General features: G+C 43.1%; 1 protein-coding gene across 1 annotated transcript in view; it reads right to left on the bottom strand.

Annotated features, from left to right (window-relative positions):
* Nucleotides 1-207: 207 nt before the first annotated feature.
* COL3A1 (collagen type III alpha 1 chain) overlaps nt 208-22,028 on the bottom strand; it is a 39,542-nt gene continuing 17,721 nt past the window's right edge. The window contains exons 11-51 of the mRNA XM_032354138.1: nt 21,927-21,980; nt 21,452-21,496; nt 21,266-21,319; nt 20,552-20,596; nt 19,920-19,973; nt 19,435-19,533; nt 18,868-18,912; nt 18,612-18,710; nt 18,358-18,411; nt 18,161-18,268; nt 17,884-17,937; nt 16,971-17,069; nt 16,623-16,676; nt 16,367-16,465; nt 15,938-15,991; nt 15,768-15,821; nt 15,395-15,448; nt 14,814-14,867; nt 14,445-14,489; nt 13,780-13,878; nt 13,589-13,696; nt 13,246-13,299; nt 11,752-11,805; nt 11,614-11,667; nt 10,869-10,922; nt 10,164-10,271; nt 9,673-9,726; nt 9,334-9,387; nt 8,987-9,148; nt 8,762-8,869; nt 7,699-7,806; nt 6,980-7,033; nt 6,791-6,898; nt 6,297-6,350; nt 5,831-5,938; nt 5,490-5,543; nt 5,288-5,395; nt 4,183-4,480; nt 2,952-3,139; nt 2,307-2,549; nt 208-1,321 (exon numbers count right to left, since the gene is read on the bottom strand). Coding sequence (XP_032210029.1) covers nt 1,175-1,321; nt 2,307-2,549; nt 2,952-3,139; nt 4,183-4,480; nt 5,288-5,395; nt 5,490-5,543; nt 5,831-5,938; nt 6,297-6,350; nt 6,791-6,898; nt 6,980-7,033; nt 7,699-7,806; nt 8,762-8,869; nt 8,987-9,148; nt 9,334-9,387; nt 9,673-9,726; nt 10,164-10,271; nt 10,869-10,922; nt 11,614-11,667; nt 11,752-11,805; nt 13,246-13,299; nt 13,589-13,696; nt 13,780-13,878; nt 14,445-14,489; nt 14,814-14,867; nt 15,395-15,448; nt 15,768-15,821; nt 15,938-15,991; nt 16,367-16,465; nt 16,623-16,676; nt 16,971-17,069; nt 17,884-17,937; nt 18,161-18,268; nt 18,358-18,411; nt 18,612-18,710; nt 18,868-18,912; nt 19,435-19,533; nt 19,920-19,973; nt 20,552-20,596; nt 21,266-21,319; nt 21,452-21,496; nt 21,927-21,980 — 3,603 coding nt within the window. The 3' untranslated portion in view covers nt 208-1,174. The remainder of the gene's footprint in view (nt 1,322-2,306; nt 2,550-2,951; nt 3,140-4,182; nt 4,481-5,287; nt 5,396-5,489; nt 5,544-5,830; nt 5,939-6,296; nt 6,351-6,790; nt 6,899-6,979; nt 7,034-7,698; nt 7,807-8,761; nt 8,870-8,986; nt 9,149-9,333; nt 9,388-9,672; nt 9,727-10,163; nt 10,272-10,868; nt 10,923-11,613; nt 11,668-11,751; nt 11,806-13,245; nt 13,300-13,588; nt 13,697-13,779; nt 13,879-14,444; nt 14,490-14,813; nt 14,868-15,394; nt 15,449-15,767; nt 15,822-15,937; nt 15,992-16,366; nt 16,466-16,622; nt 16,677-16,970; nt 17,070-17,883; nt 17,938-18,160; nt 18,269-18,357; nt 18,412-18,611; nt 18,711-18,867; nt 18,913-19,434; nt 19,534-19,919; nt 19,974-20,551; nt 20,597-21,265; nt 21,320-21,451; nt 21,497-21,926; nt 21,981-22,028) is intronic.

The raw sequence follows: 22,028 nt of genomic DNA, 5'->3' as shown, positions 1-22,028 counted from the left end.
GTTTCACCGAATATGACCTAAAAATCCTCCAGATTCCCCACTGAGCACCATCTCTCCTCTGAACACAACTTATAACCCCATATTCTTGAGGTCATGGCATTCCTAACTACAGAGTTGGAATTCATTATGTTTTTTCCAAGATCACCAGAGTTCTTGAGTGTACACATGCATTTCTTCTATCCATGAACAGTGACAAAAACCAGAAAGTTTTTATTATGATATTTTATTATGGGTGTCTGTAGGGAAAAAAAGATCAACAACCACATACAAGCTTACAAAGTTAAATTTCAACACATTCTCTGTGTTACTATGACAAAAGCGCCCCACTATTTGTCTTTTGTTGTTGCTGACTTTTACAGGATCAAGGGAGACAGTCCCCTGAAGTGACACGCCAATAAATGTTTTTGACAGGAGACACGTACAGATGGTGTGCATTTATGTTTTGAATGCAAGGCAACAATTCTGACCTAGAGTTTTTAAAGTGAAAGTACATTAGCACCATAACATGTGTCTTTAAAGCCTTCCCAAATATCTGTAATCTTGATCATTTCAGCAATGACAAGAAAAGAGAAAAGCACCTTTAAGAGCAGTTAATTTCCAAGATTAAAATAATTGTAGATTTTAAAATATCTCTTTAAATCCTTGTACTATACTTTTACCAATATTTTAGGAAATTATTGTTAATTTATATAATTTTTTTTTATCTTCCAGGTCTTCTAGAATTCCTCTGTATTTCTGACCAGGTTGAGGTAGTTGAAACAGGGAGGGCTTTTCTAATTTCATATTGACTATTTCAGAAGGAACGGTTATCTTTTGATGGCAAGCCTAGTCATTGCTCTGCACATGGGCTAGGATTCAAAGAATATAACACAGTGTTATTGTAAGAGTGTTGAAGTTTATTTATTATAGCACCATTGAGACATTTTGAAATTGGAATTGGTAAAAAAATAGAACAAAAGGCATTTGGACTGTATTTGGTGTAACAGCAAAAAAACCCAAAACAAAACAAAATGAAACAAAAGTATCCTTTTTTGCCAAATTATACTTTTTCCAAAACCTTTGGAAATAAATAACTGGAATTGAGTTGGTCACTTGTACTGGTTGACAAGGTTAGGACGAGAGGAACACATACGGAGTGTGAAATTTTTTGCTTGGGTTTCAGAGAGAGTTTGGTTTATAAAAAGCAAACAGGGCCAATGTCCACACCAAATTCTTGATCGGGACCACCAATGTCATAGGGAGCGATATCGACAATAGGTAGCCTCACAGCCTTGCGCGTTCGGTATTCGAAGACCGTTTTGCCCCATTCCCCAGTGTGTTTCTGTGAAAAAGAGGGAAAAAAATGTGAGCTATCATGATGTTACAATTACTTAGACACTTCCTCTGACTGACCAAGTTTAAGAAAATAGTGTGCCCTAAGGGCATTTCCCACTTGTCGTGTTACCTTCCATGAATGTGAGACGTTTTCCATTTTAAAAATATAATTATCCCAGATAATAAACTATACTGGGCATTTTTAGAGATTGAGAGAGAAAGTGTGTGCATGTGAGGAGGTAGGGGCAGTGGGAGAGGGAGAGAGAGAATCTCATGCAGGCTCTACCCCCCGTTCGGATCCCCACCTGGGGCTTGATCTCACAACCCTGAGATCATGACCTGAGCAGAAATCGAGAGATGGATGCTTAACTGACTGAGCCCCCAGGCAGTCTAATAAACCATATCATTAACCAAAAGCCTTACAGAGCTTTAAGGTACAACCAGTAGAGACTGCCAACGGCCCCCCCAATTTTAGGAGGCCTGGTTCTGCCTGGTTACTGCTACTAGACACAGTTGGTTTACTAAAAAGTGAGTAAGTCTCTCATCATGGAATTTGTTACTGTTAGAAGTGAATTCTCCCTTTGCTTATAAATGATAGTAACAAAGAATAGATTTAAAGCTAATCTACAAAATTAAAAAGAAAGCAGAGATTTTAGATTAAGTCCATATAATAGCTAGCATGCTGAATGTATAGGAACCACCCAGATTATCTGATAAAGTTTATATTATGAATTTAAATTTCTACTGATTTCCTTTCAACTTGTTTTACCCGGAGGTTGAGATGAAAAGTGTGTGTGTGTGTGTGTGTGTGTGTGTGTGTGTGTGTGTGGTGTTTATACCCCTGCCATGAACCAGCAGATCCTATGTCACTCACACCACATGTAATCATTTGTTCACCGCCATTATTCTTTTTCCTCTTTTCAAAATAGCATGATTAAACTAGAAATGCTGAGATCGCTGGGGTCCACGCCTTTAAAAATGTCACTACTTACAGTGCAACCATCCTCCAGAACTGTGTATGTGAATTTGCTGTTTCCTTCGGCCTTGAATTCACCTTCATTTGACCCCATCAGCCTCAAGGCTTTCTTGACATTGCCGCCGGCCTGATCCATGTACGCAATGCTGTTCCTGCAGTGATAGGTGACGTTCTGGGAGGCCCGGCTGGAGAGGAGCCGGAGGAACGCCAGCTGCACGTCAAGGACGTCTTCCGGAAGGTCAGGGTTGCCGTAGCTAAACTGTGATGGGGAAAAACACAGTCGATCAAACACGTTAGTTGTACCCATACGTCCTAAGGGATTCACACAGTACAGTATGGTCATTATAACACAGGTTAGTCATATATTTTGTGTATGAGCATTTTATATATGAATATGTTCTTATTGCATGTGTAACATGCACTAGAGTAAAACAGGTGTCAAGAATTCTAAGAAAGGTGGTTGCATGCAGTGGATCATTCCACCTCACTTAGCTTTGGGAGAGAAGTTATGGAAGTTATAGAAATAGTCACCTGGATATACAAAGCCATCGTGTTCTCCTATTTATTTGCTAATTTAGCTTTGTGATGAAAAGTTGGGAAAAACTAAAAAAGTTAGGTGAGTAGGAATGACTGAATGAAAAAAAGGTGTATCCTTTATTACCTGAAAACCCCCTTGCATGGATTCTCCAAACCAAACATGTTTCTTCTCAGCACCAGAATCTGTCCACCAGTTCTTCCGTGGAACATTCCGAGGACTGGCATTTATGCACGTTTCCCCAGTTTCCATATTGCAGAATACTTTAATGGCATCCAACTTGCAACCTTGGTTTGGATCAACCCAATATTCTCCTGAATATTCAGTCACAAAAAAGAATGATGGGAATTGGTTACAAAATCCGGTAGTGACGTTTGGACCAGAATGATTTTGTTTGTTTATCTGGTACAGCACTCATGATGTTGCTTGCTAATCTATTTGTATTTTATAGTATAGTGTAATACAGACAGTTTTATTGAAGTTGTGGAGATTAAAAAGAGGTACAATAATTTAAAAGCATTGAAGTAAAATATAGCTTCTTGTACGGAACAATAATGATCTACTAAGCCAAGACATTTTGACTGTTGTATTGTGTTTATTGAAATCTCTCCCTCTTTTTAAGATGATTATCTATTTAACATGGCTTTTCTAAATAATGTAAGCTTTTTGCCTAATCTAGGTTTATGCCAGTGGGTTTAACCCCAAGTCCCTGTGAATGATGCTGTTCTCTATCTTAAGTAATTTTCAGAAATGACTTCTAACAAAGGCAATGTTCCATGTCAAGGTATTTGAAAACCTGAAATAGTTTTTGTTTTTCAGAAAAAATTAACCCAGTATATGCAAAATCTTACATATCTTACAATGTTTGACATAATTTTATGTAAGTCTTGGATTTTTCTTTTAACTATTCCTTAATATGAAAAAGCTAATTATATTTATCACAAAAATTAATCTCATTAAATAAAGATTGCAAAAGTTAAATTGCAAATTACGTCTGTACCAAATTGTATAAATTTTATCCTGAAAATGCGGTGATCTAAGTTGCTTTATCACTCAGACAACTTTGGAATGATATGCAGAAACCTCCCAAACCGTGACTTATATTACAGTTTCTTCAAGACTGTCTTGAAATGTTCCCACATTTAGAATATTTGGGTTATTTATGTTCCATCTGAAGGATACCTGCCGTGTATACTTCCTGAAAATATCAACCGGTTCAACTCAACCAACATTCTTTAAGTACTATTTCTGCTATCAAAGATCTGTTTACAGTGAAGCTTTCTCTTCCCCAAGTTCTCATCTAAGCAGCTTTCTCCGAGCTCTTGTTGCCATGAGCATGGAGGACTCCCGCACGTACCACTCTGGAGCTCGGGGTGGCAGAACTTCAGGTCTCGGCAGTTCCGAGCAGGGTGTTTACGAGATCCGTCAGGACTAATGAGGCTTTCTAGTTGTCCATTGACTGATTTGAGTGATGTCATGATCTCCTCGGTGTTGATTTTGAAGTCCATTGGTTCATCTCCATAATACGGGGCAAAACCACCAGCTTTTTCACCTCCTCCAGCAACACCCAGGGCAGCAGCCCCACCACCGCAGCATGGGCCAGGGGCACCAGGAGGTCCAGGTGGGCCCGGTTGTCCGGGGTGGCCTGGGGAGCCCTAGGATGGGTAAGAACAGGCATCATGGAGGTGTGCTTGCTCTTTGCCGAAGGCATATGTTGCTGGGCCAAGACGATGCATCAGAAACAACTAATACATTCTCATAATCATTTTAAGAAAGGTTTACTCGAGTTGTTTTGTGATCAAATGATAACCAACGGTAATAAAGGTGCTACCATGAAAGTTACTGTTCTCCCCCGGGTGTGCGCAGTGGAGTTAAAGCACAAACTTCACTCTATCATGTTTCCTTCAGAATGAATGACGTAAGTCCGGCTAACTCTGACACACCAGAGGGGATATGATCAGGAACCTGGATTCGGCTCCCAGATTCGCCATTAACTCTGTGTCTTTGGGCTGATGACTTATCTGTGTTTCAGTTACCAAATGTGTGTCTTGTGGGGTTAACGGTTTTTATTCTGTTTATGCCAAAGATATGGGATGGGCAGTATCGGGAATGACGGTATAAGGAGCAAAGCAGAAATCACGAAAGCCATTTGAGAAGATGTACTACAGCTCACCAGTCACTACGGTGAGCATAACTGGGTGATCTCCAGCAGAGTTCATTTGGTTAATTGGGCTTTTGTCTTCATTCTGACAGTGACTACTCTCTGATCAAACTGTAAAAAAGGTGCCCTTTTTTTCTCTTGTTGTTATAGTGTGATGGAGAATGGGTAGACAATGTCTAAAAGTCATTGTTCATTCTGTAAGTTAGGTCAGGTGCTTGTATTGCGTCTGACTCACTATCCAGTTTCCAAATCTTACAAAGTGTCTCTGGCGCATAAAGGCGCAGTCTGAGCGCGGTCTCACCTCGGATCCTCTTTCTCCTCTGTTACCTCGCGGCCCTGGTGGTCCGATGGGGCCCGGATGCCCACTCGTGCCATCTTTGCCAGGGGGGCCACTGGGTCCAACGGGTCCCTAAAAAGTTATCGTGATGTCACAACGCTAGAATATCTTCCAGCTAGAATATTTGAAAAATATGGATCTTCCAAAATCTTTCTATGCCACTTACTCTGGGGCCTGCGGGTCCTGGGCTACCGATAGCACCTTGGTGCCCGGCGGGACCCTGAAAGGGAAAGAGGGTAAACACGAATGAAGACTTCTGAAAGAGCGAGGGACCGTACACTCACGACCCAGTCAGGAGCACGGGGACCGCCACGGAATGTGACTGTGCCCTTCCTTCGTGCCCCGACCGCTCAGGCCAACGACTGTTCCGACCAAGCCCTCACATCCATCTCTCAACTCTTCTAGCACAAACTTTCAAAGGTGAGCATTTTTCTCCTTTGGGTCTCTCAGATTTCTCTCGCTCATCACGCACTGAAGGGGCTTATCTAACAGGGCGGGTGCACTTACTGGGGAACCCGGGGCGCCCGGACTACCGGGAAATCCTCGGTGTCCCTTGATGCCGGTCGAGCCACGTTCACCGGTTTCACCTTTGTCGCCACGTGGACCTTGGGGACCCTTTACAGACACAGTTCAAATTAAGTTCACAAACACACGTACATATTGGTGAAACAAAACAGAACTTATAGCCATTAAATCTAGTTGATGACGTTCCATTAGCTAGAAATCCCACGTCCGTGGGAACACTAAAGAGCCTTCTTGTAATTTTGACTTTTGACTGATCATTGATGAAACCCCAGTAATTGCTACGTAGGTCCTTCACCCCCAGGACCTTCTAGATCCCAAACTGTTTTCTGTGTCATCAACGCAAGGTTGAAATTCTGTTCCATGGTGGGGTGTGCTGCCATCCCCTTTCCTGAACGTGCCAGGAGGTAGAGCGCTTCTTAGACTGTGGAATATTTAAAAAATAACTCACTGGAGGACCTCGGGAACCAGCAGGGCCTGGAGCACCAGAAGGACCAGCAGGGCCCTGAAACAGAAACAGACAGGCAGGGGATTATTTATGTATTGATAAAGCTTTGTTTTATTTAAAGGTTAATCTCACTGTGATAGAATAATAGCATGCACACTATTTTTGAAAGTTAGTGCTACTTTCTCCTTCCAAGTGCTTTCTCTGCTTGTCTTTCCGAGGGGCCTGACAGGAAAGCTGGGAAAGTCTTGCTAATTCAGCCTGCGTCCACCCACTGAACGTGCACTTGGGCTGATTAATGCTGCCTCAGATTCAGTAATGATTCTCCATTAACTCCTGCCAGAAGCTTCGCAGACACCTTTCCTACCACAGTCGCCTAAGGAATGAGTAGCATAAAAACTAAAAGAACTGATAGTAGGTCATAGGTTGGCAGATGGCACATCTTATCTTCCACCAACTAATCCCTTGTGAGGAAAATCAGTAAGCAATGAAAAACTCACCGTTTCTCCTCTGTCCCCACTCTTTCCGGCTGGACCGACGGGACCAGGGGGGCCTGGATGGCCAGGAGCACCAGGGGCACCGGGAGAGCCATTTTCTCCACGATCACCCTGAGGACAAATTCACAGAGGCTACATAGGATCAGCAGCCGCTGTTCCGCACCCAAACCCACTGTATGATGTTCGTTATACCTTGCCGCCGGGAGCCCCGTCTCGGCCTGGAAGACCATCTGATCCTGGGTTTCCCTGATTTAAAAAAACAGGAAGGAGAAAAGAAATCAAACTCTTGCAAACCATTCAAATCTGATCTAAGCCATGTATTCTCAGTGGTAGCAAGAATCCTAAAGAGGATAAAAATTGGTTCTTGGCACTAAACAATCTTAGCTATTACAGTGGCTGTGGCCCTTCAAAGGGTCATACTTCAGTAGGTAAGCAGTACACCTGCGGCACTAAAATTTCACAGGTGAGAGAGAGGGAGAAGTGCTTAGGGAAAAAAAGTGTAAAAAAATCCTTAGGAAAGAGATAACAAGTAAGAGCGTAAGAAATAGTAATTTAAGCTGAAAATGGAAATCTACAGTTTAAGAAAGACTTAATCACTGATAACATGTAGCACATTTTCATGCCGAGGAATTTTATAAACTGGGGCCTTCCGCATCCCCAACTTGTGTCTTTATTTAGCTTTTACAGTCTTTTCCATTAATGACCGTTCGTTGGGCGAATATTAATGAACATGAACATTGATGATTATTCTAAATTGTAATAGAAGAGATATCTTATTAAAGATAGGAGGAGAGCTTCAGCATGTGGCAATATTTACACTCTTAGACATTAAGACACAATGTGACCCTCGCTTAAATAAATTACCAGGCACCGTAAGGATAGTTGGGTATTTCCCGAGAACGAGAGCTTACATCTCTTCCAGGTTCACCAGCTGTGCCAGCCAGACCAGGAAGACCCTGGGGGCCAGGAGGACCACGCTCTCCATTGTGGCCAGCAGGTCCTGGTTTCCCACTTTCACCCTGCGCACAAAGAAATAAAAGACATTTTATTTCAACTTATTTTACCCTTTGTTAACTTCAAATTATTTTTAAACTTATTATATCTTAGCAATCAATATGTCATGAGATTTCCTTATTTTTTTTAAGAAAAGCTTTGTTTTATAAAAAGCTCTATTGCATTTGTCCCTAAAGCTATCCCTGTCATTGAAGAGGAGTAAGTTCCTTGTATTTTCCTACTTTCCAGGTGACTCTGGCCAAGAGCTGAATAATGACAATGATTATATTATTTAGAATACATTCTAATATGAGATATATAAATGAGACATGGCTGTTTTGAGAAAAAAAAATAATTATTAACCATCAGGAAATTATAGGTTTACAGTGACCATCAGAAGGTTATATTGAACATCTGTCTCCATTTAAAAATATATATATTTATTAGATATGTTCATATAAATTGAATATACTTTAGTGTTATATCTTCATTTCATTACAATATAATACATAATTTAATTACCTCATTTGCTAAGTGGATATTTAAGATACTGACTATAACATGCTAGTATGTTACAGTAATATTAGGGAAAGAAAATTAGAAACAACTCAACAAATTGAGTTGATGCAAAATTGGTATTAATGAAAGACTTTCATGCGTCTATAAACTGACTAGTTCCCTCTGTAAAACTGAAAGTCAACCAAGTAAAGGGTGTTCACACATCTCCTAGTAGAGGTATTTAGGGTGGCAAGTCATTTTCTGTGACATCAGTTTCTTAGGGTTAATGTTCAAGACTGCCCTATGATGGGCATTGCTTCTGTGTTCTGCAGCCTTAAATAAAATGCATGCTTCCTGAAAATCTGAACATATCAAGAATTTGCATCTTTTACAGGAAAATTTGTTGGTGACGTGCTTGCTACGGTTAAGTGATCTGCAAAGGCTACCAGAGGAAGCAGTCCAGGAAAAGACGGCCGCACTCACCTTGATGCCCTGTGGGCCTGGGCTTCCCCTAGGGCCCGGCATGCCCGGGGGTCCTGCGAGACCCCTCGCTCCGGTAATCCCGGCAAGTCCCAGAGGGCCTGGAGCTCCCTGTTGAACAAAAACGACAGCCTTATTTCTTCTCTCTGTGACTCTGTTTTCCTATGTTGAATTCATAATTCAACATAAAATGGTCTTGTCAACCCACAGAGCAGCGCAGCCACTCACCGGAGGGCCCTGGGGGCCAGGTGATCCCTTCTCTCCGGGCTGGCCAGCGTCACCTTTAGGTCCAGACACCCCAGGGCTACCGGGAGCACCATTGCTGCCAGGGGGTCCGGGGGGCCCGTCCTTGCCTGGAGCACCGCTGGAGCCAGGGGGGCCTGGGTTACCCTGCAAAGAGATGTTTTGAAATTGGTGTGTTTTATAATGAAAAGGTGAGTATTTCTTCCCGCTTTTACCTGCAGTTAAGGTGGAATTCACGACAAAGTAAAGTGGCAATGGGTAGGTTTCTCCTCTCATGCATGCATGAATATTCTTTATGGAATAAAGAAAAATTATTTTAAAAAAAGACTTACATTATTACCAGGAGGACCAGGAGGACCACGACCGCCAGGGAAGCCGGCGGCGCCCTGTGAAGGAGTGATATGGTTTTGGATTTCAAATCTGAGGCAGAATGAATAATTAACTACTAAAAACAAGAATAGAGGGTAAGGAATGGGATCTGCCCTCCACCCTGGGACACTATGGTCCGCTGGTTTTCCTTTCAGAATCACACATGACATATGATTAAGGGATTACAGTTTTTATACTCTTCCGGGATCTAGTGCATTCAAAGTCGTTTTTGTACCGATTGACATGAACTAATGCTTTCGAATCACAGTTTAGAGACACCAGTAAGGAGAATCGATACTTACAGGACCCCCAGGACTCCCACGTTCACCCTTGACGCCGGGGGGACCAGGGGGACCCTATATGGAATGGAGACAGAAATGGTTCATCAGAATTTCACCAAAATCAAAATTTGAAAGAAGCCTTCAGCCTTTGCAAACCACGTAGCTCTACTTCTTGTGAGAGCCCTTTCGTAGCGCAGCCGTACATCCTGTCACTCTGCGGCGCGCTTGAAGCCTGTGCACTGCTACATGTCAGTTAGAGCTTAATAAAACTGGGGCGGGGGGCTACAACGGACCTACACATGAACAGACAAAAGTCCGCAGAACGGTGACTCTGGGAAGTGGTCAGAGCACCTGGACTGGGGTCCTATCCAGACTGTGGGGGCATCAAAGTCAGAAGTGTACCCCTCGGAGGACGATACTCATCGCCTTGACAAGCTCTCCCAGGATGGAGTCTTGGACGGTGGATACACTGACGCTTTCCCCTTGGAAACCGAGCGAGAGAGGACACTCACCGCAGGCCCGGCACCGCCCGGAGGCCCCGCGAGGCCAGGGGGCCCGCCTTCACCCTTCTCGCCAGGAGCACCTCTTTCTCCCTTGGCACCGGGCTCGCCGTTCTGTCCCTGCATTCAGGAAGGACAGCCACCGTGAGCGGACGGCCTTCCCGGTACCCCCGGCCTATCCCGCTCTTCCTTCAGAAACACGATTCTCCAGGTGGCAAGTGGTTGAAACAAACTTGTAAAGGAACGTTCTCTGAAGACAGGCCAAACCAAAACCAACAGAGATGCTTCAGGATAGAAGAAAACTATCCAGGAAACGTTCAAATGGATGTTATGCGTCCTAGGGGAGAAAAGCTCTCTGAGGACTGTGCTTTGGAAAGGAACGCCAGCAAATTCGCCGGAGAAAGGTAAGGCCCAGAGCAAATTTTAGTGAGTATCATCTTCCAGTGGAATAGCTTTCAACACTGTCAGTGTCTTACAACCTCGGGTATCATGTGAGCCTCATTAATGGGGCATAAAGGCAAGTCAAGTGTTTTTAATTCCGTTTTTTAAAGGGGAGGAGTGAAGTAAACAATCACACACACACACACACACACACACACGCATGGAGCGGGGTAAAATCTCCTACGGGGAAGGAGAAGCTGAGGCCTGACTAGAAGCCAGACTCAAACATGAGTTTCTCAGCCAGAGAGGGGTTCTGGGCTGCGTGTTCATACTCACAGGAGCACCGGGGAAGCCGGCGGGTCCTGGAGGTCCGTGCTCGCCTCTCTCACCCTGGAGAGAAAACACTGTCATTGGTCACCGCGAAGACGCCTTCACACAGGACAACAACATCGCCCCCTGGACATCTCGTCTCCTTCCTTTAAGCACGAAGTACGCGAAGCTGACCAAGATGGCACGACTGGGGAACTTTTCCACTTCTCAACGAAACCAGGAGTGGACACTCCAGAACCTTCCATTCCTCCTGCCTCTGATTGTGATATTATTTACAACAAAAATAACCTGAGAATTTTGAAGGATTTAACACACGCAATCATATGACTTCTAAAAAATGTGAGTATTTAAAAATATACTTAGGGTTACTTGAGAAATCAACCAATTAATTAATTAGGACCATTTACTATGTATCTGTCCTGAGTTGCAAATCCTGAAGGGAGAGAATTCTATTTAGATCTAGAAGGTGCCTCAGGCGAGATCCTGCAGTTTAAGAAATATTATTTACAAATGTATATTACTTGTGCATTTTAAAATTTTTTCCCAGAATTATTTAGGATAGATGGCTTGATTTAAAACTGTCTGCTGTGAATTTTGAATTTCAGAACTTGAACCTTCCTTTGCTTGTCACACAATTCCTGAAACTGTCATCCTGCCCTTGAGACACGGGGCAGAATCACTAAGGAAGGAAGCAGGAGTCCCTGCTGCCTGGGTGGGGCTATAAAGTACAGGGAGAGTCGTTAACACTCACAGGGCCACCACGGGGACCGGCTATACCCGGAAGTCCAGGGGCACCACCTTCACCCTGAAAAAGGAGGAAAAAACTTTGCCCTGTATCCCAAAAGCCGGGGACATTTTCTTTTGGTTTCTAAGTAGTATGAAGTGTTACCTTATCTCCAGGCTGACCGGCTGGGCCAGGGGGACCAATGGGACCTGTAGGACCCTAAAGAAAATAGAAATACATGTTTGATTTTAAAGATAAAATTATTAGTTTTATTAATGAGAATATATTGACGTAGCAGTCACCTAAGAAACTAGATACCATGACTTCTATGGTGGTTCGAATGGTGCTTCCCTTGGTGTGTAAATGTCGCCAGGCCTACGGCTTCGGGGAGTCTATGGAGGCGCCTCTAAAGGACGGTAAGACTCAGTGGAACTTGACTGATTCCTTTTTCTTTCCATTGCAGAAGGTAAGTGATGTGGTGTGAGATCTTACAGGAATAGCTTTTTAAGAACCGAAATGCATTGCCTTATTCAATTGCTTGATAATCCAAAATGTTTAACTACTCAGAATATAAATGCACATATTAAAATTTCCAAATTGACATTTTCAAATATGAGTTTTACCAACATATGTGAGGCATTAGGTGGTTTTTTTTAAATTGGATGACGGCCTACCCATCTGATCTGTCGAAAGTGAAATTCCTATGAGTTTCTTGAAGGTGACAATGGTAAGTGTGACACGTGTAATGACTTAACAGTCTTGCTTCTTGGCTGTGGTCATATCTGGAAGATGTTTGTTTTTAATGGTTAACTCTGAAATAATTACAGATTCCCCAGACGTTGCAAAAGAAGATCCCGGAGAATGCTATGCACCTGTCTCCCAGCATCCTTCAGTGTTAACATCCTACGCAACTTTGTACAATATCAAACCGAGAAACGCCTGGGGACCATGCAGAGAGCTGATTCAGGTCTCACACTCACTCGTGCTGGTGTGTGTGAGGACAAGCTCTAGGCCCCGCTAGGAAGAGTGGTGTGGTATGACGACGATGCTCGAATGCGCGGCTGCCGAGAGACTCCCTGTCATGCCCTCTTTCGGTCACACGCACCTTTCTCTCTCCTCTTCCTAACTCCTGGCAATCACCAGCTCTGTTAGCTCGCAAGTGTTGCATGGACGGAATCCCGCGGTTCGCACCCTTTTGAGATGGACTCTGTTTCACTCAGCCCGTGTCCTTGAGGTTTGTGTAAGTTGTTGCATGATTTCCTCGTCACTAATGTTGCACTTACTTACCGCTAAGTAGGATTCCGTGGTATGACTGTATCGCCGAATTACCATGTGTATAAAATTAAAAAATGTCTTTCTGAACAGTATTGATTATCTTGGATTTTAGTGACTTGGATTTATGATGACTTCAGTTTGTGACCTTAATTATACTTTTGAGGTTTTTCTATTCTCACGTCAGTGTTGAACCAACATCAGTAATAACAGATATAAACTAGGAATTTTAAACACCGCGTCACTGCGGTCTTCTTAATGGTCAGAAAAGGCAAACCATGGTCTAAGTGATGGTGATGAGTTTTTAGGACCAGCAGAAGTCGAGACAGGGAAGTCTTCTGCGTCACACTCAGGGAAGTCCTATTTGTGCCCCGCGGGGAAACTCACCCTGGGACCGTCTTTCCCTGGAGCTCCGTCGGCCCCCGCGCTGCCTGGTTCACCCTGTCAGATAAGAGCCGGAGTCATCAGGTTAGAGTCAGATAAAAGCCGGAGTCACCAGGTTAGAAACAGCCACAGGGAGACTCGGCCAGGAAGAGGAGTGACCCTGAGGACGTGTTGTGATGGCCGGTGAGTGTTCTCACGCACAGTCACTCTAGCAACACACCCCAAGTTTCCCTTCCTGGAAAATGGCAACATTAATTCTGAAAACACGTTGCTTTGCAGCAGTGCTTCTCGCCTTTAACCCAGGAAGTCTGGTCTATGCTAGAGCTAATAGCACGGACGTGCCTACCTTGTCACCCTTTGGGCCGGGGCCCCCAGGACCTCCTCTTTCTCCAGGCATTCCTTGTAGACCAGGAGTCCCGGCAGGTCCGGCTGGCCCAGGGGGACCGGCGGCACCCTGAAATTAAAGGACACATGGTGAACCACCGGAAGGAAATGGAGTGCATTTTGTAAAGTCGAGAACGGATCGTGCAGAGTCACCTTTCCTCCTTCGGGACCAGGGGGGCCAGTTCCACCTCTCGGTCCCGCGGGCCCCACGGCTCCTGGGGGTCCTCGTTCACCCGGGGCTCCCGAATCACCCTGGGGTAGGAATGCAGACGAGCCCTGTTAGCCAACCCAAGACTAACAGCAAACCAAAACACCCTAAACTGTATTATTTGGATGTAGACCACTGGGGAACTTATATTTTTGAACAACTGGGAAGTGCTGGTAGTTATAAAAGACATTTGATCAATGGAGTGAGAGATGGAAACGGAGACACAGAGTGACGGAGGGAACCTCCATGTCCGGTCTGATGAGCTACCTCGGACACTCTTATTGTTTTATTCATGGGGGCTTTTTCTTTTTTTTAAGATTTCTACCAACACAGTTTTCCTGTGCAGAGTCAATGTCCTGGAAAGATATGACTTTTTCAATTTCAGGCCCATAGCTGCCTCCGTAGTATTTATTCATGTCAGAAAATGTGATTTTTCAGATGCAGCAAATCTAATCTGCAAATGTCTTGAGTTACCCTGTGTACTCGCCAAATAGTTGCACTGTTGAGCTTCTAAAGAAACACCATTTTGCTTTGATATACCAAAAGTGAATCACTAGTCAGTTGCTCTATATAATGCTGAAGAAATTAGAAAATAGATGGAAATACTTACCTTGCCTCCTGGAGTTCCAGGTGAACCGGATTCACCCTTTGGACCCTAGAAGATCGGCATTATCTGATTAGGCCTCCGTCAGAATGCATGTTGTAGGAACATAAGCAAGATAGCACATGTGACTGGCTTGCATTTTGTACAATTTGTTAAATCTTGAGCTATGTACGCTTTCTTTCATTTCATGGTAAAATAGAAACTTTCCGTGTGATACCTATGATTGAATAATTTTTCTTTGTTGAATATTTAAAAACTGTATGTTACAACTCAGAAACGATGGCACGAGGAAATGCAAAAGCTAATAACTGATAAATGATTACGATTTATTCTTTTGGTTTCTGAGCTCTTTTTAAAGAAGGGCACGCCACTTACTGGTTCGCCGGGTTTTCCATTTTCTCCTGGAGGTCCACTGGTTCCAGGCAAACCCTACAAAGAATCATATTTGCGCTTCAAACACTGCTTACAGAAAATCTTCTCAGTGTATGTTTCTGCAAGGTATTCAAACTGGTTTTAATGGTCTTTTCAAAGCTACAAAATTTGTGGCTCTCAAAATCCAGTGACAGAGAAGGGACAACCATATCTTCCAGACTTAATGTTTCTCTCCCTCTAGTTTTCCTACCACTGTACATGAAAATGAATGGATGAGTATGGTAAGATTGATTTAACTATGTGGATTTAAATTATTACAAAAATAAGTATAAGCATAAAAAATTTTATTAATTAAAATAATTAATTAAATTAATTTTAATTTATTAATTAAAAATTGACTAATGCACTTATTTTATTTCAAGGAGGAAGACAGACCACAAATTTTAAGCTTAAGATTAATTATAATTTAGTAGTGTCATCCAAAATTTGAACTGTCAGTTAGCTCAACAAAGACAGCTCTTGAGAAGAAGTATTGAATTATCTGGTAGAAGTGGAAACCCAGGGATATGAAAATAAGTTCTTACTTGTAATCCTTGTGGACCCGGGGGTCCTGCATCTCCTTTGTCACCGGCTGGCCCCTAATGTAGAAAAATATAATGAGATGTTCTATTACAAAATATCCTTTCATATTTAGTCCACACAGTTTTCTTTTCAACAGACTCATTGCTTAACTGAAACTTATCGGTGTGAGGAAGGGCACAGTCTGGCCTACAGAACTGATGCGAGGGAGACATCCTCATTTCTAGTTGGTCAACATTTAGCTAACGAGGTAACCAAGCTTCAAAACCACTGTGGTGAACTGTGATGACATAGTGTTGGTGGCGATAAGATTCCCAAAGTCTTTCTTCTGCCCCACCCCCACTCACTTCCATCTCCAAGTTATGTGAGCGAACTTACAGTAGGTCCTGGGGGACCCTGAGGTCCAGTTTCACCATTCTTTCCAGCAGGACCCTAAAGACAAAAAAAGCAGTCAGGGAAGCAAAGATAATGAAGATCATAAACAGAAGCCATAGGATGGAAACGAATGCATCTAGAGAAAGCTGGAAAAGGGAATGAAAGCTGCATACCTGAGGGCCAGGACCTCCAGGGCCACCTCGTTCTCCATTCTTGCCAGGTGCACCCTAAAGAAGTAGCCAGTATTTACTAATTTTCAAAAGGAAATCATTCAGTGTCCTATTCCCTAATAGTTTTGATCTGCCCCTTCCATATGCACATGTATGCGTCCACAACCCAAAACTCCTTTCTAGAACTAGATTGCCATACATTTCTCTACTTTTTCCCCAGAACTCAAAACTCAAAACTCAAAAAAAAAAAAAAAGAAAAGAAAAGAAAAGAAAACAACAAAAAACAACTCCCTGTCTCACATGGTATTTTGACTTGCATATATTATACCATGCTTTGAAGCAGAGATCAGGTTTTGGCATCTCTGAACTCCCACAGGGCAAGGAAACGCCTTCTGTCAAATACTTATTGATTAAATAAAGGAAGGGACTCACATCATTTCCTTTAGGACCAGGGAAACCCATGACACCAGGTTGACCTCGGGGACCAGATGGGCCTGGAGGACCTGGTCGACCACTTTCTCCTTGACTTCCCTAATGAAAAAAAATTACATGAACAGAGGTTTTAAAAAGATTTCATCAAAATATCAAAATATGTATATCAAGACTCTACAATATACATCCATGTAGGCCGAAGTGTGATTCCATTATTCACGGGGCTTATCAAATGAGATGTTAAACGTGTACATACGGGAGGCCCTGGTTTTCCGTCGCTGCCTGGTCCTCCTGGGCTTCCGGGCATACCCTGAAATGAAGAAGTTAGTCAGGCATTTAAAAAGGATAATTAAAAATTATATGTATCTATGTGAAATTTTGAGATTTTCTATGTAGACTTTTATTCGCACACATTCTCCTGTCTATATCTCAGTCAAGTGTTCTGTTTTCCTTCAATCAGTTCTAACCTTCAGTTATCTTAAGAGTACTTGTTTTGTCTGGAGGCTGTAAAAGTACAGTCTGTTTTAAGGAGTCTTTGATCCTCCTTTATTTGCCTTTCTTCTTACTAAACGGCAGTGTCAAGCAAGAAAGTGTTTCTTGGTACCCTCATGCCTGGACCTCCGGGGGCGCCATCTCGTCCGGGTTCTCCAGGAGCTCCTCTAGGCCCTGCAGGGCCAGGACCACCACGCTCTCCAGCGGGACCCTATGAGGTGAGATAATTCGACAAATAAGTAGAAGAACCTTCAGTGACCTAGACATTGATCACATTTAAGTTACAACTAGAAAGCTTCCTTTGTCTCTTTCTCTCTCTCTCTCTCTCTCTCTTTTTTTTTTAAGATTTTACAGCAAGAGAGGGAACATAAGCAGAGGGAGTGGGAGACTGAGATGCAGGCTTCCCACCAAGCAGGGAGCCCGATGTGGGGCTCGATCCCAGGACTCTGGGATCATGACCTGAGCTGAAGGCAGTTGCTTAACGACTGAGTCACCCAGGTACCCCTTCCTTTTGTCTCTTAAAGAGAGCTAGTGTGCTGCTGACATGCCGTAAAGTCACTGTTATCTATTAGCTTGGGTTATCATATTGTGAATATTTTGAGGCAACTTTGATAAACACCATATGCCAGAAATATTCAGTGGGTATCACAATACATTTCTGTGTATATAAAATCAAATATCTTTGATGATATAAAATCATTTTGTGTAGTATTTTAGAGTTTTCAAAGAATTTTCAAGCATTTTGATTTACTTTATTCTTGCAATGATACTGAAATAAATGGCTCTCAGTTGACACATATGTCAGAAAATTCTCACAGAAGCTAAGTGACTTGCTTTAGTTACAAAGCTAGGAGAAGAGCTGAGCAGGGGCAGGAATCATTACTGTAAACTGGAAATTATTATTATTTTTAAACTGCAATATATTTCTTTCAGATATTTAGGTTTTAGTTAATAGGAAACTATATGGAAGAATATAACTATTTGTAGTACCAGCATTTACAAAAATAGAAATTAAAGTTACCCACCTTTTCTCCTGGAAGGCCGTTGGCTCCAGCAGGCCCTCGGAATCCAGGCACACCCTGGAAATAGTGAAAGACAAATGTTTCAGCCCAAATCATGAAAACTTTTTCATAATTTCTGAGTAGCAATAGAGATGTTCTTGTGTTATACAATGTCTCAAAAGCAGTATTTGGAATTGAGTACTCAGCTTAAGAAAAAGCATGATCTCCTCACCCTGAAGGTCAAGTTCTATGTGAATGAAAGTGATCCAGGTCTCCGTTGAGATGCCTGTGGGAAACGTACCCTTTCTCCTGCAGCTCCTGGAAGTCCGTTCGCACCAGGCTCTCCCGGAGAACCATCTTTGCCATCTTCACCTTTAGGTCCTGGAATACCTGGAGAACCAGCTTCCCCCTAAAAACAATGCCAATAAAGGGATAAATCCAGTTGCAAAACTGTCATCTGAAATAAGAAATAATCCATTCTGTTGGGGTAACACTTACACGTTCACCACGTGGCCCCGGCTCTCCTTTGGCACCATTTTTACCAGGTTCACCCTAAATGAACAAAATCTTGGTTTAAAAACAGGGAGTCCAGTCTAACAAAATCAGCAGCGGCAACTGCCAATGCCGTGGTAAAATCAGAGCAAAACCAGCATAAAATCAGCTGAACAAGTACAAAAATTCTGCTGTTTATACTGCTTTCGTGGGAACGGAGCCACACCCTCCAAGCAACCAAGGGAAGTTATGCAACTTACTGCACTGCCACGCTGTCCAGGAACCCCGTTGGTTCCGGGTGGTCCAGGAGGACCCCGGGCTCCCATCAGTCCAGGAGCTCCAGGAATGCCAGCAGGACCCTAAAAATAGCCCAAGAACACCACATGAGTCAAAACGTGAGCTGTCTTTTCTAAGAGCTGATAGACATCACAAATGGACGGTCACGCAAAGCACAAAGTGCAAAAGAAGCTGAAAATGTGTGTGGCTGACACGAGGGAGGGGGCGAGGGCAACGTACCATTTCGCCTTTGCCACCGGGACTTCCATTGCTCCCAGGAGGGCCCTGGGAGGGGAGAAGAGTGTATTAAAAATAATGTCACTAGTGAGCATACATTGCAAAGTAAATTCACTGGTGGCGTTGGGCTTTGTAGAGATTCGCGGACGCCTCCGACTGCGGCACAACACACCACGCAGGCGAGAGAACGATCACTATCTTTACAAATTAAAGACAATCTGAGCTTGGTCTGAATTGTTAAGTAATAAACAGAGGAGGTGTTCAATCCTGTTTCTTGCTTGCATTGGTGTGATCAGTGATCCGGGAGCACAGTCTTTGAAGCGTCGGATCACTCTCTGTCCTCTACTTCGCTTTGTCAACTAAACGTGAAAGTCATAAATTCTAGAAGAGTTAAATCTCAAGGCCCATGAGTTTTTGTACTAATCCAGTCCGTATTTATCACAGTAGAGTCATCTCAGAGCACCAAGCAATGATTAAAATATATAAATCTTAGGTGATAACAACAGTAAAGCAGATGCTTTCATGACACAAGTGCAGGGACGCGCCGCAGAGGCCGCATTGGTCACTTACGGGAGGACCTGGTGCACCAGCATGGCCCTGAGGTCCAGGTTCTCCTCTTTGTCCGGGGGACCCGCTTGAGCCGGGGGATCCCGCAGGCCCAACTTCACCCTAAGGGGAAAGACCCGAAGTGGTCAGTGTCTCTCGTCACTTCTAACCACTAAGCCAGTTTCAGCCCATCTCCCCAGGGCTGGAAGTGCAAGACGATACGCCCGTCACCAGCAAAGAATCACGAATCAAGAAGGCAGAGAAATGCTGCGTGTGATTACGGGATGTGCTTTTCAGAAAGGGACTGGGAAATGAGAAAGAGATAGCGGAACAGTTGAGTGCCAGGGATAACCCCTTTGGGAATCAAAAATAGGGTGTTAGAGATCGGAGCAGGTGAAAGGATGCCTACTCGATGGGTAAACCTATGTCCAATTTTAAAGAAACAATTCAATGATTTTTCTGGTGCCTCAAGACCTCTTTCATATTCTTCTGTAGAAATTCATGTTTACCTTAGCACCGGGGGAACCGGGGAATCCTGCAGTTCCAGGGGGTCCAGGGGGGCCCTGAAAAAAATTAAAGACAATTTCAAGAGCTCTTAATCAAGGAAACAGAAGCTAACATAGTGCTGGCTAGGAAGTTGGCACACACACAATAGAGAAGACAATTGCACAGAGAAAATAGTATTTATGGCCTGTGGATGAATATTATGTGCAGAAACAATGTGGCAAAATAACAAGAAACTACAATGTAAAGCGAGAAAAGTAGGTTCCCCCTGCCTTCTGCCGCAAATTCTCCGACTTTGTGCAATTTCTTCAGCCCGGAGCTCTTGCACTCTTGCTTCTAATGTGGATCAACAAGATCCATTTTGCAGGCCCTTCTAATGGCCGCGTCCAGGACTGGGCATTAACAAGTGAACTCTACACAGATGCTAGTAATGGGCCAAGTATAATGAAAAATAGCAGGATTTCATTTATGGGTTTAGTGTTTCTAGATGGTTTCTAGATTGTGTTTATGGACTTAGTGTCTGTTGAGTGAATGTTTATGGACAATGTTGAGTTTTAGGTCTGTAATCCATATCAGTCCAGCATTCCATACCGTGTAACCTCTCACTCCCTTAAAGAAACAGATAAAAGTTACTTACTGGCTGTCCATCACTTCCACGAGCACCGTCATTACCTCGGGCACCCTAGAAAGAGAAGTTTGTCTCAAACGTGTCCTGAATTCTGAAAACCCAGTCACGAGTGATGTTCTGACTAAAATTCTCACTCTGTGGAGCTGCCTCTGCTTCCAGTGTACTACAATTTTCTTACTAAGAACATATTTTTAGAGTCAAATTGTTAACATTCTGATGTGTACAACAATGATGTGTAGAAGACCTGGGTCCTGCGTTTAACAGAATAGACTGTGAGGGGCGCCTGGGTGGCTCAGGGGGTGAAGCCTCTGCCTTCGGCTCAGGTCATGATCTCAGGGTCCTGGGATCGAGCCCCACGTTAGGCTCTGTGCTCAGTGGGGAGCCTGCTTCCCTCCCCCCCGCCTGCCTCTCTGTCTACTTGTGATCTCTCTCTCTCTCTGTCAAATAAATAAATAAAATCTAAAAAGAACAACAACAAAGAATCAACTGTGAATTAATGGTTCAAGTAACGTAGACAAAGTAGACACTTAAAAAATTTTTCAAAAGAGAGGCCCTTATGTAGGGCCCTTATTTGTTTCCCTACAATGATAGCTACAAATAGGCACTGTTAAATGCTATCTCATGGGAAAGGTTTTCCAGAAGATTGCCACAGCCTGCAGACCGGGCTGAGGCCCTGATCTGTGATTCTGGCTGGAAGGGTGCAGCGCCGGAACCAAGACTCACCGCAGCTCCTGGAAGCCCTGGCCGTCCTCTCTCACCAGGAGCTCCTCTGGGACCCTGCAGAACACAGTAGAATAAATGGTCTTACTTTAACCTTGTGGAAGAACAGCTGGAGAGGAGCAAGGCAAGTTTTGGGTTAGATGGAGGCTAATAAATGAAAACTGAAATCTACATAAGAAATATAATTACCATGGGTCCAGGGGCTCCATTTTCACCTGGGAGGCCATTTTCACCCTAAAACATGTAAAGTATGTTACCACTTTGTAGAACAGAGGCAGGAATGTATAGTTTTTTCTAAAATGCAGCACATTATGAAGAATATCATAGAACCTAAGAAAAAGATATGTTTTAGCAATTTCAAAATTTCGGTAGCTTTTTATTTGCTGTAATTCTCAATTTTTGCATTTTAAAAACTTGAGGATGAAACAGAAATAATCAGTGAGTTACTTAGGCATGCACAATCGTTTCTAATCTAGACAGTTCAAGTTATCAGCTTTCATGGAAGCATCGGTAGAACATTTGAAATAGTCACTGTTATTTAGTTCCTGGAAAGCAAATTTCAAGTAAATTTCAGAAAAAGTTAAACCCCAAAATATAAACCTTAAACATAGCTATAACATTTAAATGAATTTACTTACAAAAATATGATTTTATTTTGATTTACCTTTAATCCAGGAGCACCTGTATCACCCTTTTCTCCATTTCGTCCATCAAAGCCCTAGGAAATGTATAAAAATAGTCAAAATATTAAAGATCTGTTAAAAAG

The sequence above is a fragment of the Mustela erminea genome, chromosome 8 (genome assembly GCF_009829155.1).
Source record: "Mustela erminea isolate mMusErm1 chromosome 8, mMusErm1.Pri, whole genome shotgun sequence".
In the NCBI taxonomy this organism is placed as follows: domain Eukaryota; kingdom Metazoa; phylum Chordata; class Mammalia; order Carnivora; family Mustelidae; genus Mustela; species Mustela erminea.
Note: the sequence above shows the minus strand (reverse complement) of the source record. Positions and strands in the feature narration are given on the sequence as shown.